Raw genomic sequence first — 14,779 nt, forward strand, 5'->3', positions numbered from 1 at the left:
TCAATCAAGACGGTGGGCTTCTTAAACTTGACGCCGGTATTCTTCCCGCGTTGTCGTATCATGCTCTGTTCGGGCGAATATATATGTATATAAGGGGTTTTCTCTTGTATACCTGGTATCCGCCATCATGATACACAGCATCATGACGCGATAGCTAGGGAAGGAAAGTAACAAAGACATGAGACGGTCCCATCAGGCCCCAAAACAAACAAAACATCAATCCCAATGACGCACAAGACATGAAACAGAGCTGTTTGGACAAGTCCACGATATATATCATGCCATTTGTTTTCATTCTCTTTTTTCATCCCAGAAAACCGTGCTGCGTTCCCATCATTCCCATAGAACTCCAAGAATACATGTGGCCATGCGCCAGCTATAATTTGCAAAATCTCGACTACTCCAACCGTGAAAACCACATTCCCGCCATCGAAGGAGCTATGCGAACCAACCCACTAAGCGCAGAACCTTACACAGAGACACCGAGGCTCTGGACAGCAAAAAAGGCGGGCCCTAAGAGCAATAATACACACCCATAATTCCTATCCAATAAACCCTCAATAGACTCATCGCCAGTTGCCCTTAGACAGGGACAACAGGCCTGTAATGCAGTCGAGGTCCGGCTTTTTGCTGGGACTAACCTCGCCACTCATAAACCTGGCGATCTCATCGTCACGCCGTCCACCGCCACCAGCCCTCCGGCCTTCGGTTGTGACCATCTCCTCCTCCTCGCCCCGCAGGTCATCCTCGTGGTCCTCGAAGATCTCGATGCTAGATCCAGCCTTGTGACCCCGCCGCGCGGCGCGCACCCCACCAGGAGCAGTGTAGGCACGCGTGTTGCTCAGGGGGCTGCGCCGGCCATCCATGATAAAGATATTACGACGCGTGTTGGACAAGCCACCGCCGGGCAGCGGTTTTCGCGACGCCGACATGGAAGGAAACGTAACCGGTGGAAGTATACGGTCGGCGGCGGCCGGGGCGGTGGTCGTAACGTCCTTGCCTTCAGGGCTCCAATTTTCCTTGTCCGACTCGTTGCCATTGATCGAGAGCATGGCAGATACGTCCATTTTCTTGACAGAGCCGGCATCATCCCCGTCTCTGTCCTCGCCAGTTGACCGCTGCGTGGAATCGGTGTGGTCGGTTAGCCTGCCAACGTTGAACTGCGAAACGGGAGACTGAAGTCTCGCAACGCTGCTCTGCGCACGGCCTAACCTGGCCCGTTTGAAGGGCTGCATAGCGCTACCGGAACAGTTGGGACCCAGAGGCGGACGGACAGAGGCGTTGCGCTTGCTTCCGTTCGGCTGAAGCACGGGCGAGGATCCGCGAACAGAGCCAGCCGAGGCCGATGTAGTGCGCAAAAGGCTGATGGCTGCAGTCGCGGAGCCGCTCGCTTCGTCCTTGGCCTGCTGCGTTAATTCGTCATCGCGGTCCGAACCGTTGTCGGCAGCAAACTCCCACGCGTGGACATCACGGGAGCGGCCGCGTGTGAGCCGCGGAGGAAGGGGTGACGCGCCTTCCAGTGATCCCGGGCAGGGAAGAGAGCCTGTTAAAACGGAGATTGGAGGTAACGTAACTGATTGGCTACGGTTCAAGCCAGAACGTTTTAGCGATGGGATGGAAATAGGAATTGGCTCTACCCGCGGGTCATATTTGTAGGTGGTGCTCGCCCGTTCAGGAGACGGCGAGACGAGGGTGGCCTTGCCATCAAGCGACATTGACAGGCGTACCGCCGAGTTTGAACGCGAGTCGGAACGCGAGTGCGTGCGAGGAATGGGAAGCACGGGGGCAGAAGCGGCCGAGGAGCACGACGACGGTGCGAAGGGGTCGGTCCTGAACGAGTCATCGACACCGTCGGTGTGGCGCTTAAAGGACGAGGGGGTGGAAAAAGCCGCGCCCGTGGACCACCTCTGGTTTGAGACAAAGCTTCCTGATTGCGAAAATGAAAACGACTTGGACGAGGCGGAATGGTGTGATGCGTCCGCCGGTGTTCTGCTAACTGATGGGTGCGATGGAGTCTTCGCGGGGAGAGGAACCTCCATAGTGAACTGGTGATATTTTCCTGGCATCCATGGGCCCAGGTCCGGGGAGCCCGTCGGGGTGGTGGAAGTAGTTTGGGCCGGCGATCGGGCGGTGTCATGCTCGGCCTGCTCGCAGTGCTGAGAGAATGAGATTCCGGCGTGCCCGTCTGCCGAGACTATCTTGATGCCTCCATTCCTATACGCGGCAAGGTCCTGGTCGGACAAAGGTCGGCTTCGTCTACGATCATTCTGACGGCGGTTTTGGAACCAGATCTGACAGAACGCATCGAGAGGCAGGGTCAGTAACGGGACATTCAGCTCCATCTCAGCACTTGTCCCCTCGTATCTGATGGCTTACCTGGACCTCCTTCTCGTTGAGCGAGACGCGATTTACTATGTCGAGACGCGCATTCTTGTCCGGTTTCGAGTTTTTGCTGTACGCGTCTTCGAGGACGGCTCTGTCCTTGGCACTGTGATTTCAAGGGCAGAATGTCAGTACTATTACCAGCTGAAACGTTGATTTCAATTGGCAGGCTGGCTGTCCAGGAGCAGCTTCAAATGCCACCAACATAACATACTTTGTACGCTTTCTCCGTCCCTTGGGATGCCGCTCCCTCTCTTCCGCCCGTGGCTGATGCTCATCTCCATTGGCCTGCATCGAAGAATCCGGGGAGACGGTGAATGAAGCCTCTTGGTTGCTGCTGCTGGGAGAATTCGGTTCTTCCATTGCCGATGCGTCGTGCGATGCCATTGACGCGAACGACGCGCTGGGAGAAGCGAACTGGGAAGGAAAGGCCATTTACGTCGTCGTTTGCGTCTGTGCGTTTTCGAGTGTATGCTCTGTATGTCTTGTTTTTGGGTGATCGTGCCGGTCAAATCGTTGTCTTTTCCAACTTGGTGTTCAAAGACGCATACTAGTTGGACCCGATGAGACTAGACCTCGACGGTGCGGTGCCCCTGACACACAAGACCAAACCACGATACCCAGACACAAGTAGACCAATGATACCGGGAATACAGCACACGGTTTTGAAGCTCCTCAAAGTAATAGCATCGGGTAGACGAGAAGTTGTAGGAGAGGAGGAGAGAGAGAGAGGGAGGGAGCAGCAAAAAAAAAAAAACAAAAGAACAAAAAAATTATTGAAAAACCAAAGCACACATACACCACACACACAAGTCTCGGTGAGAAAAAGAAAAGGATAGACGCAGAAGAGAAAAAGCACTTTAACTGCCCTACAGAGGATGTGGGAAAGCTGGCTGGCGGGCTGGGGTGGAAAGTGGAGATTTGACACCAAAATGCCATGGGTTTGTGGATGGGCGAGACAAGACCAGGAGGCAGATCTCAAGCGCGCGCGACTTTTTTTGGGGCCAAGCTCCCCGCATCATTTTTTGTTCGCGTCGCAGGACTGCGCCAATCAGGCCTTGGCCCGACCCCTGCTAACCCCAAATCAGGAAAACAGGTCAACAAAGGAAACAACGAACGAGACGCATCATTAGGAACCTGCCTTACCTACCTTACCGAGAGTACGGAGTATGTACAATAATTACAGTACAGTACAGTGCAGTACAGTGCAAGTGAAGTACCGCAAAGCAAAACGGCGTGCCTGCATGCCTTCCTTGCCTGCCTCCCGCGTAGAACACTGCTAGCACAATCAACGACACATGAAGCAAACAACACAGCTCACTCGCCACAGGTATATTTAGGCCTGCTAGGCCTAACCTACAGTAAACCGAACGGTGCCTACTTCATAGTGGACAGTACGCCACCACAGCGCTGTCTAAATGGATTTGATGGCGCTGGAGCTAGCAAGGGCCCGAACTCAATTTAAAACCCGGTAGTAACCGACCAACCACCCCCCTTCACCTCCACTGTTATTTCCTACCTTTATAGGTGCGTTTTAATAAATGGAAATCCTTTTTTTTTTTTTTTTTTCCAACGGAGACGCGTACATAATAAATGCCCTTCTGTAAATCCACTACCCTGCCATGTTCCATATTTTGGTGCATGGGTCGCGTTTGGTCGTGAGTCAATACACTACTACCATTTTTTTTTCTTCCCTTCGATTAAGCCCAGCCCATCCATCAACTTTATATCTATCGCGTCATGAACGGTCTGGTACGGAATGAATTGGGTACGGAGTAATTAACTCTGACCTGCATGGGATCATCTTGACCGCCATTCGGCTCAATGGCGGGCAAACGCGTGACTTTATGCCTAATTAATGCTTAAGAGCACGGATGCAGGCCCACCCTCTGCAATTCTTTACAAGTCACACCCATGATTCCAACCACCTATTTTTTTTTTTTCTCCCCTTACTTTTCTTCCCCTTTCCCGTCAGTGATTTTTGCTGCTGCATTCCTCGAGATCGGGAAACGAACGGCAAAGTGATTTCTCTTTACCCATCTGAATAATTCGCCTTGTCCAACTCCAGCGCCGCCCCAATTTAGACCACTTCCAAGTTCTCCCTCCACAGATGGCAGGCAATCGATATCAACTAGGCGACGCTTCAAGATGCCCAAAACTTGATAGTTGGCGCCTTGTAACTTCGATCTAAAGCTCTTCTCTAGATCTAGTCTAGTAGTATATGCGACATGATTTTATCAAATGAATCTATTAGCAAATGAAGCTGGGGTTTTCCCAAGAGACGCCCATACGACCCGTGTTTAAACGCCAACATCGTTACGATGGATTGCAAGAGGCTCTGCCAACCCTTTGGCGGCCGCGTGGCACCCGTGTATATGATCAAATCCTGCATCAAAGACGCCCCGCAGTTCGCCAATGAACAAACATGTAAATGTGTCGATGGCGGATGGGGGCTTATATTTGGGAAGCAAATAACCCTGGAGCTGGGCTTGCCGACCAAACTTTCAGTACACGTCAAGTAAATCACTTGTGGGGCATGCAGAATCTCGAGGTAATTAATTACCATCACTGTCGTGAGCGCATGAAGGCCCGTATCGGCTTGAGATTTGACCCCCTCCAGAATTTCTCATTTATTACCCTGGTAAAAGGTGAACTAGTCTAAGATCTAGTTTGAGTCTAATTAGAACAGAGGCAACCCGGCTCGAGCAATCATCAGAGGCAACATGCTTGCTAAATTTGTCCACTTCACATGTTTGCGTGTTTCAACCCAATAAAACTATACTCTGCTATTTCTCAAAAGACATTGTCGCCGCGTCCGGCATAAAATCGCTGAAAAGTGTTCCGCCAAAGAAGTCAAAGTCAGCTGGAAATTTTAGTGTCTACCTAAGCTGTTCACTATGCAGTAACTGACGCCGAATTCTACCATCGTGTCGTAAATCTCGTAAGGGCCGATGCTGAGTGGATGTGCCGGTCTCGGATATGTGAAATCCTATTCCGAAACTTTGCTCACTTTTCCTTCAGAGGTAGTCATTGTGCAACCTTTTCCCTCCCATCAATCCCATAATCGACATAAGTAGTCAGCCTGCCGCTCAAGCTCATTGTTTCTCCACATACAGGCCCAGAGCGACACAATCCCCAGCTTCACCAAGCGCCTCCATTAGAACCCTCGCGCTAGGGCTAGCAGTCATCCACCGCTCAGAAGTCATCGTCATCGTCATCGGGCAGGGGCGCAGTCGCAGCCGCTTGAATCTCGGCCTCGTATGCGGCCTGCTGCTCCGCGGATACCTCGGCGGTGGGGGGAGCAAGGGCAGGAGCGGCAACAAATTCCTAAGTATCCAGTAAGCTTCCACTCCCATAATTGAAGAAGCAGAGGATAAAACAAAAAAAAAAAAAAAAAAAAAAAATCACAATAGCGCTCTGCCAATCCATCGGGTTACCGATTTTGCGAATGTGACTTACCAGAGCGGGGTTGCCAACAAGCTTGCGGCCGAGCCACAGGAAAGGCTTCTCGAAGTTGTAGTTGGACTTGGCCGAGATGTCGTAGTACTGAAGGTTCTTCTTCCTGTGGAAAGTAATGGTCTTGGCCTTCACCTTGCGCTCCTTAACGTCGACTTTGTTACCGCAGAGAACGATGGGGATGTTCTCGCAGACACGAACCAAGTCACCTAAATTCGATTTGTTTAGCGTCCGCCACTGTCTTGTTTGTGCGGTTCATGCAGTGCTAGGAGCCGCCGATAAAGACTTACGGTGCCAGTTCGGGACGTTCTTGTAGGTAATTCGGGATGTGACGTCAAACATGATGATACCGCACTGTCCGTTGATGTAGTAACCGTCACGCAGACCACCGAACTTCTCCTGACCTGCGGTGTCCCACACATCGAATTGGATCTTGCCGAAGTTCTGCAAGGAATTAGGATTATATTCTTTCCGTTCCGCATTGGTGTGATATCATACGCAAACGTACCGTTTCGAAACCTAGCGGGTGAACCTCCACACCGAGTGTGGCCATGTACTTCTTCTCGAACTCACCAGTCAAGTGACGCTTGACGAAGGTGGTCTGAATACAAACGGGTTGGTGTTAGCATAAGATCACGGCCAAGACCTTCGTTAAGTTTGTCGAGTATATGACTGCGTTCCAGAGCGCTATAGAGACTGCGAGGTTGTTCAGTCTCTCCTTGATAGAGAGAGATCGTCAAGATCGCTTTGCCGGGGCAGTTAACTTGCCTTTCCGGTACCACCGTCACCGACAAGCACCAGCTTGAAGGTGGGGACTTGCTGAGCCTCGGCCATACTTGTGATGATATTCGTGTGTGAGGATAAAAGAAGTCTAGTTTCGCTCGTGGTATCGTCGCAGACACTGTGAGACGCGGCGCGCGATGTCAGTTGAGTTAAATTGGTGTATTGGAGGAAGGAGGGAAAAGATGATGTCGATTTTTGGAGGGGGTTTTGCTCTAGCGTGAAGATTACCAGCCACAAAGCAACCCAAAGAAGTTGAGGCGGAGAACCTGGTGGAAGCGGGGCAATCGGAAGAAGAAAAAAAGAATTAATAATAAAAAAAGAGCGGAAACGTACCTGCGCGTGATGGCTATGTGAAGACTTCGTATCGGGCAAAGAATGGAAACTTCAGAATGCGGAATGTATTAGAGAAGCTCCTTTTTTGTATGTTTTTTTTTTCTTCGAAAGACTATCCCAGCCCAAAAGCCTGACCAGGCGAAAAACTCGTTGGCAGCCTGGTGGCGGGGTAGCAAGATCACGTGAGCCGGAACGACTATCTGCACCCAGACGTCAGCGCCTTTTGTATGTGTGAAAGCTCCACCATGTGGCAGACCCCACTATGATGCGATGGTAATACTGATGCCCGTCATCCAGGTTAAAATATTTCATTGCTTTTCTCCCCTGAAATAATGATTGCCAATCGTCTCAAAAAGGATCCTCCAAAAATATACTGTTGTGTTTAATCTCAGGTGGTATCAACACAAGGATATTATCGAAGGCACAATCGGATTTTATTATCTTGTATCATTTCAGGTTTTCAATGCATTTCTTCGAGCATGAGATATCCGTCAGAAATCATGATCACGATTTCGTTTCTGTTTCTGACCGATGTTGTTTGCTGCTTTTGCTTTCGCGATGTCTATTCACAGCCAACAGCTTCGGCCAAGCCGTGATGGGCCCTTGAGCATTCCAAGCTCTTTCTTTCTACCTTGTTGGCATGCACAAGCAGCCATACCCGAAAAATCACACGAGCATTATGTTCCTACGCTTAGGACATAGAATGAGGGTCCGAGATTGCAGATCGCACTTAGCTAGTAGCTCATGGCTCCCAGAGCGGGATTGTAAAGACTACCACCAGACACACAGTCGAGTAACGGATGGTGCATCCTGACATTGTGTATCCTCCCATGCTGAGATGCCAACTCCGTCTTCCTGAAGGAGTGGGGCAAGAAGCTGTCTATTCAGTGCAAGATCCTGTGATGTTTTGAAGTGCGCAACGTTGAGGGAGCTTTGATTTTTGCTGCTTGCCTCGGAGCCAACTTCACCTGTACTCAATTAATACGCAGATGCTGTGACGACGAAACAACACCTGGTGAATCGGCCTGTTAGATGGGTACTATGTGGCAACCCAACAGCCCCCTTCCTCCCCAATCCCTCCTGGGCCTTAGACTTAGCTGGAGTTCTTGAGGGTGGCCCGCGCCGGAACTCCTCGACACCTTGACAAGAATGGTTTGCTGGGAAGAACTGTTAGCTTTCCTGAAAATTCAATGCACATAAGTCCCACGGGATGCGCTTACTCCTTCGTTGCCTTGGACGCACTCGGCAACTCTTTTCAGTCCGTCGTGGTTCGCACGATTGACGTAGCCAAAGTTGCGCACAAGGTCACCCGCCTTGAGCCCTGCTGAATCGGCCGGGCTATTGTCGACAACACTGTTCACCTTTGCAAATGGGAGTTCCAGGGTTTCAGGAACTGAATCTACAAGCTGTGATGCTTGTTGCTGTTGCTGTCGATGGCTAGTGATGTCTTCCTCTTCCTCGTCGTTCAGATTTGCGAAGTGCTCGTGGAGCTGTTTTTCGATGGTCGCCATCAAATCCTTGTAATCGTTCCGCAGATGAATGATGCGTGCACGTGTAGTGCGTACTATCGCCATATGTCCATATCAGTCAATGTCATCCCATGGGGATTACAGCCGCTTGGGCTAGAGTGGAGACGGACTTTGAGGAACATCGATATCGGCACGAGGAAAACCGTCCGGGGTCAAGAGGTTCGTGTTCATGTCAACATTGTGCTACAATTACTCCGCCTAGCCCAGTCAGCAGTCGCCCTTCCTCGCCGGCATCTTCGAACCATATCGTCTCGCAATTGGTGTTTTTTTTCTTCTTCTCGCAGATGAGGATGACGCACCGATTCGAGAACGCTGCCCAATGCCTTGAGCTCGGCCTCGAGGTTGTCTTTCTTGCGCTGAAGCTCTGAGATGGTCAAGTGCCCCGCTCGTCCATTGGCAGTGGGCGCCGAAGTAGGCCCTGAGGGGATTGTGGGTGCATGAAGGTTGTCCATGTTTTCTTGTGATAAAATCAAGCAAGGATCAAGCAGTTGAGGCAGGAAATCAGAGGATCCATTAGTTCGGTCACCTCGGATGAGCGGGAGTCTGCACCATGCACTTGCTCCTTCTGAAGCCTCACGTTTGATGACTGATGAGTGTGACAGCGCGCAAGTAATTTGTTGTACGCCAGTGGAGCTGCTGACCTGAAGTGGTGGGGCAGGGGTAGCTTCGGCGGAGATCACTTTTGTACAGAATACAGCACTGTGGGACTTCGAATATCCCCGCCCATTGCAACGCCAGAAACTTAATTAACTTGGCGATACTTTCTGATGTTGTATGGTTGAACAAAAGGTCGACCTCCACCTTTCTAGCCAAGTACGAAAGGCGACCAAAGACGTAACGCGTAGCCCACGTGTCTTTTGCATCTCACCCACTTATGAGCCATGCTTACCAAGCAAGGAGGTATTTGAGGAGATGGGTGAGCTAGGCAGGTATCTGATTACTCGTTGTTACACTTGCTTGGTGCTCGCCTTGCTTGAGGTATCTTACCTACCTACCTCTATGTACCTACCTAGCTACCTATCCAGATAGCTAGGTGCTAGAGGTAAGCCAGTAGTGTACCAAGTAAGACAAGACCAAGGTCGGCAGACACGTAGAACTTTTTCTAATGCCATTCCTACACACGACAGTGTTGCGAAATTTTAGTATCAGAACCACTTCGTCGCCCTCAATACATCATCCAGTATTCGGTTTGTCCCGCCCGGAAAGTTGTGGCTCCGAGCGCCTGAGCTACCATGGTAATCTCTACTTCTGCGCGGGCCAGCCCCTGCAGAACCTTACGCCGACATCTCGTATAACTTGGAATGACACCAGTCGTCCTGGCAGAACCCCAGACCCTTAGTGGACCCTAGGCTGAAGGTGCTGCTCTGAAAGCACGGTCCGCCAGTTGTTTCGGTGTGGCCTGTCTAGCATTCCCTGTCCAAGTTTGACCTTGTCATCCCATCTAATGTCGATTTCCTCTTATGCGATCAAACTGGCAATTATACCTAAGGGGGGGTATATACCTGCCGCCCTACAAACATAGCTAAATATTCCCAGCTAAGATGCCTACCATCTGATTAGGTAGGTGAGATAATCTCTGAGGCATCTTCATGATCGCAAGAAGCTTGGTAAGCTCATGTGCACACCACGGCCTGCCTGTATTTGTTTCGGTTTATTATCTGCGTGCCGTGCTAGCCATGGCTTGTAGGCTTTTGGTGTTGCATGGCAAATTTCATTACTCGCTCACATCGCACAGGAATACCCAGCAAACCTACCTGCAGACGCCAGCTTTCTGCCTTGGTAGTTACCCAGGCACGGCAGGTAGCTGAAGATTGATCACCCCTCATTTTGTACGGCTTGCTCCATTCGAAGACGCTTGCTGGTGAAGAATTATTCGATATTTATCAGACTATTAATGAGCAGGAGCAACCCCTGATTCCCCATCCCCCCTACCCCTGAAATCGAGGTGAGGCTGCTTTCACCGGGACCAGAAGATTGATGCTTTGACCGTCGCAGCGGACCATCCGGTACATTCATCACCCTTCCAAGTTTGTAGGTGGATCTCCTTACCACGCGTACGAGTCGGCCGGTACTACCTCTATCCTCATTTGAGTTTATCATGATCTGATAATAAGAGCCCCGAGCTCTGTGTACTCTTTGGTGCTTCTCCTGCTCTTTGGATCTCTTGCGGTTTTGGATTTTCTGTTAGTCTTCTTGGACAGACCATTTACATCCACCAGGCTCCGTCATGCCACATACAACCACGGACGACGGCTCGCCGACTTCTTCCAGCTCGCCAGAATCACCGGCCGCCTCTGTGGTCGTCCATCGGACTAGGGGTATTAAGCGGTCCTCAGGGGTGCCACCACTGTTCATACACTTGACCAAGCCTGTCGCTAGATTTTCCGGCCATTATGAGTGCAGCAACTCGTCATTGCCTTCACCGCGCCATGAAGGTGGCGTTGGGCAAGAAGTCGATGAGGGCTGGAAGACTTTGGATAGTATCACCGCCTTGCAGCTTGTCCTAGATCGTGATCGAGGAGCGTTGGCTCCGCCGACGCCAATATCTCCCATGTTTACAGAAATGGACCTCCTTGCAGTCCAGCACACATCACAGGGATCGCCCACCCATCACAAGAGGCCATTCCAGAAATGGATGAATACACTACGAAAACGCGGCATGCAACGCCTGAGGATCGCAGAGTTGGACCCTGTCTCCCCGAAATCGTTTCGTAACATAGACACCGAAGTGGCCAGGTCTTACCAGCGGGGCCACCGCCGATGCTCGTCATCAGACTCGTCAGTCGATTTCGTCACCGCAATGAAAAGTCCAAGTATAAGCCTCGCAAGCTTCACTGCCTTAGGTCTCCCACGACGAAATGCCGGAGTCACCTCCAACAAGGCGCCCTCACGGACGGGCCGCAGCAGCAGGGCTTATATGTCAGGGTTAAGAACTTCTGAAGATAGTCAGTATCCAGCAAAGTCTCCGGCAATGGATCCTGCTATCGTGGAACGCTCTCTGCAGCGCCGACGTATTCTTAACGAGTTGATCAGTACAGAGGAAGGCTATATTGCAGATGTACGCTTTCTCATGAATGTAGGTTTTTCCATCTCTTTTCCAGACCAGGCTCACCTGCCACATACTAAGCCAAAATGAATGACCGCTAGGTCTATGTCACCATCCTCGCGTCTCTACCTACACAATCTCCTGGCCTGCGATCTTCAATCAACAGAAACATGACAGAGATTGTTCAGCTTCACGAGGAGCTGCTGGAAGAACTGCGATTGGCCATACCCGATTCCGAATACGCGCAGTACGAAACTTCCACCGCCCAACCCCCAAAGTCAGGAAGACGAGGTCATTATCGTTGGCGAAGTCTAGACTCCGTTCCCGAAGATAAGAGCGACGGGATGGCGTGGCTACGGGCAATTCCTGGGGTGATAGCAGATCCTCAGGTGGCTGCTGAAGTCGCCAGAATCTTTATCTCAAAGGCGAGTGATAACTGCCTCTCTTCGTGCCGAACACATGAGCATCCCCTATGTATGCTGACCGAGAGCAAACAGATGAACTCCTTTTTTATCTACGAAGAATACGGGGCCAAATATGAGCTCATGATTAAGGATATCGCAGAGGCCCGTCGAACTATGACGGACTGGGAAAAGTACCAGAAGGGCTTGGAGGCATTGGCTGCGTCGTTGGGGCCAGAAAAGAGTCACCGTGAAAGCTCCAAAAAGTCTCTAACCGTTTCAGATCTACTTGTCAAGGTAAGTCACCAATCCGGACACAACCGCCGCCGACGAAACGAATTGATACACTAACTGGGGATGTGTCACAGCCGATACAACGCGTCTGCAAATACCCTCTCCTCTTTGCGGAGCTCTTGAAGTACACTCCTGTTGTCGACTGTCCTCAGTCGCATATGGTGGTTGAAGATGCCCTTTTACGTCTCAGGGAAGCCACGGCAGAGATCAACAGGGCAACCGATGACCCCAGGATCAAATGCACACTTCAAAGAACATGGAATCTTCAAGATCGCCTCGTATTTGCGGACCAGGTTCGTAGATTTGATTGATATGAGTTGATCCCATACTTTTTAACGCTGTTATTGACAATAATCCTACCCAGATTCTCGATGCAGCCTCAAAGAATTGCATCCGCTCCTTTGGTCACATCCACCTCTGCGGCGCGCTACATGTTTGCTGGCAGACGAAGGATTCTGTGTCTGGGCAATACTTGATATGCCTTCTCTATCGAGATTGGCTTTGTATTGCATCTGCAAGCAGATTTGGACAGACTTACACAATCCTCTTATGTGTCTCTTTGACGGATGTCAAGGTTGAAGACGCCGACAACGGAAGAGGTGAGCAGAGACATAGCCAATTGCAGGTACTTTGAGGTCCCCGCTGACAATAATTGACTTGAACATCAGGGCTTCAGTGCCATACAGCGCCGTACTCGTGGAAACTTGTTTTCCAGTGCGATAATGAACTGTACGAGGTGATCATGACTGCCTGCAGCCCTCGGGAATATCACGAATGGCGTAGGCGCTTAGAACAATTGAGCTCAGCGCACATCTCCAGTCCTTTGAACCCAATGTCTTTTCGAGCCCATTCTATGAACATCAAGAGCTTGGGCGCAGTGTTTGGGAAACCAGGTTGGTATCTTGCCTCACCTGTTCAGGGCAACAGAGGTTTTTGAGCTTTGCTGACATGGCTTGCTGGTTTGTCGCAGGTACCGTCGCTCGACGAATTTCGATCCATCGTGCAAGCACTGCCGGGCCTAAGGCGACGCTCTGCCAAGTAGTCTTGAAGAACACTACCGTTGAGAGAGAAAGTTCCGTTATGGTCGCCACAGTATCAGCCAAGACTCGTCTCCATAGGTCACAGTCGCTCGTGGCGCCGCCGGAAAGTCGCGTCACTGTCCTCTCCCCTTCCAGGGGTGATCGGTCCAGGCTGGAAGCAATCTTGTCAGATGTGTGGACGCGTGAGGCTCTGCCCTTTCCGGGGATGACGGTCCGTTCACGAAGCGAGCATCTGGTCCGCTCGAGTGCGTCTTCGGTAATGAGGAAGCTCAGTGTAGCAAGCATCACAAGCTCCTTTACCAAGCGGTCTGCGAGCATTGCTAGTACGACGACTCGTGCTGGCGCCTCTGTGGCTGCCGCTTTGGACGACAGCAACAACACGGCTCTGATTGCGACCAAGACTGCGATTGAGAATCACCGCGGCGCCTCGTTCTTAAGATCTCAGAAGAGAGGCGATTCTTCAAGCCATCTAACGATTGATACAAAGAGTGTTGCTACAATGCCTATAGGCTCGGGCGATGATAGGAATAGCAGTGATGGGATGGGTTCAACTGGAGTCCTCTCAGTTTCTGATACTGCTATTGACAAGTATGGAATCACTGGTGTGAGCAGGGATCCTCGAGTGGTGATTGGGGGGGATAGGTCTCACGAGTCTGCTGTCCAGATCTCAAGGCCCGATCTTTCGATGCTACCATCATCTCCAGCTATCACGGCATTCGATGGAGTCGACAGCGCATTGGCAAGCTGCCAGAACTCAGTAGTATCGTCAAGATCGGACAAAGCAACGGCGGCAGTCGAGGCCACGCCAATACCCCTTGGTCAACCAGCTCTTGGGCGCTTGGACACGACGTCCGTTCGCGTCAGCAGCGATGCTGTTCCCACGACGCCGAGCCGAAGAGGCACGGGAGATACAGCCGGCTGTGGTAGCGAGACGCCGTCTTCTATCAAATCGGCGCGCCGCTGGACAAAGGGCGGAATAAATCGTGGCGTTAGTTTTCGGGGGCTCCGCAATTTGTTCGCTTGAAAAAAGTGTCTGGGTAAGGGGTCTCTTTTTTTTCTTCTTTTTTTTCTTTCCTTTTGTTGTCTACCTTCCCATTCTCAAAAGCCTTCTGTATAACATAATTCTTTGTCACATGGGACGGTTGGGATTTGCCGTCATCCTTAAGTTACCTTTACCTACCCAGCTACTGTTCGGTCATGATGGTTGTGTGTTTTGATAGGCTCAGCAAGGCCAATCTTTTTGGGGAGTTGCTTTTTGCATGTGTGAGTTTTGGAGGACATTGGCGGTGGTGTTTTGCATCGTCACGAAACTTTTTTTTTTTCTTGTCTTGTTCTGTTTAACAAATGTACAACTTCATAGTCTTGATGGATTTGTTTTTGTTTGAGCATATTAACAATGCATTGCCTAGCGGATGGATAGTCACAGGGCCGAGACTCAAGTTACTTTTCGGGTTCGGCTGAACTTGGATGCTATATATTATTAGTGTTCACAGCGCTGTGTTGGGCTTCAATGAC

At 50.8% G+C, this 14,779-nt stretch overlaps 5 protein-coding genes across 5 annotated transcripts; 2 read left to right on the plus strand and 3 right to left on the minus strand.

Annotated features, from left to right (window-relative positions):
* Positions 1 to 566: 566 nt before the first annotated feature.
* On the minus strand, positions 567 to 2,817 carry PpBr36_07729 (uncharacterized protein; the record flags this gene model as incomplete). The annotated part of the gene is made up of 3 exons (XM_029894864.1): positions 567 to 2,291; positions 2,377 to 2,488; positions 2,597 to 2,817. 3 exons carry the CDS (start codon positions 2,815 to 2,817, stop codon positions 567 to 569), a joined length of 2,058 nt encoding a protein of 685 aa, XP_029748875.1.
* On the plus strand, positions 1,366 to 2,052 carry PpBr36_07730 (uncharacterized protein; the record flags this gene model as incomplete). Its single annotated transcript, XM_029894865.1, has 2 exons — positions 1,366 to 1,569; positions 1,657 to 2,052. The coding sequence occupies 2 exons, from the start codon at positions 1,366 to 1,368 to the stop codon at positions 2,050 to 2,052; spliced, it is 600 nt and encodes a 199-aa protein (XP_029748338.1).
* A 2,760-nt stretch (positions 2,818 to 5,577) lies between the features above and the next one.
* Positions 5,578 to 6,672, minus strand: PpBr36_07731 (uncharacterized protein; the record flags this gene model as incomplete). Its single annotated transcript, XM_029894866.1, has 5 exons — positions 5,578 to 5,709; positions 5,842 to 6,047; positions 6,129 to 6,282; positions 6,347 to 6,439; positions 6,631 to 6,672. The coding sequence occupies 5 exons, from the start codon at positions 6,670 to 6,672 to the stop codon at positions 5,578 to 5,580; spliced, it is 627 nt and encodes a 208-aa protein (XP_029748337.1).
* A 1,310-nt stretch (positions 6,673 to 7,982) lies between these two features.
* Positions 7,983 to 8,935, minus strand: PpBr36_07732 (uncharacterized protein; the record flags this gene model as incomplete). Its single annotated transcript, XM_029894867.1, has 4 exons — positions 7,983 to 8,111; positions 8,175 to 8,518; positions 8,594 to 8,666; positions 8,783 to 8,935. 4 exons carry the CDS (start codon positions 8,933 to 8,935, stop codon positions 7,983 to 7,985), a joined length of 699 nt encoding a protein of 232 aa, XP_029748340.1.
* A 1,775-nt stretch (positions 8,936 to 10,710) lies between these two features.
* On the plus strand, positions 10,711 to 14,288 carry PpBr36_07733 (uncharacterized protein; the record flags this gene model as incomplete). Its single annotated transcript, XM_029894868.1, has 6 exons — positions 10,711 to 11,559; positions 11,631 to 12,227; positions 12,299 to 12,517; positions 12,589 to 12,823; positions 12,893 to 13,117; positions 13,195 to 14,288. The coding sequence occupies 6 exons, from the start codon at positions 10,711 to 10,713 to the stop codon at positions 14,286 to 14,288; spliced, it is 3,219 nt and encodes a 1,072-aa protein (XP_029748339.1).
* Positions 14,289 to 14,779: the final 491 nt, after the last annotated feature.

Source organism: Pyricularia pennisetigena, chromosome 1 (genome assembly GCF_004337985.1).
Source record: "Pyricularia pennisetigena strain Br36 chromosome 1, whole genome shotgun sequence".
Taxonomy (NCBI): Eukaryota; Fungi; Ascomycota; class Sordariomycetes; order Magnaporthales; family Pyriculariaceae; genus Pyricularia; species Pyricularia pennisetigena.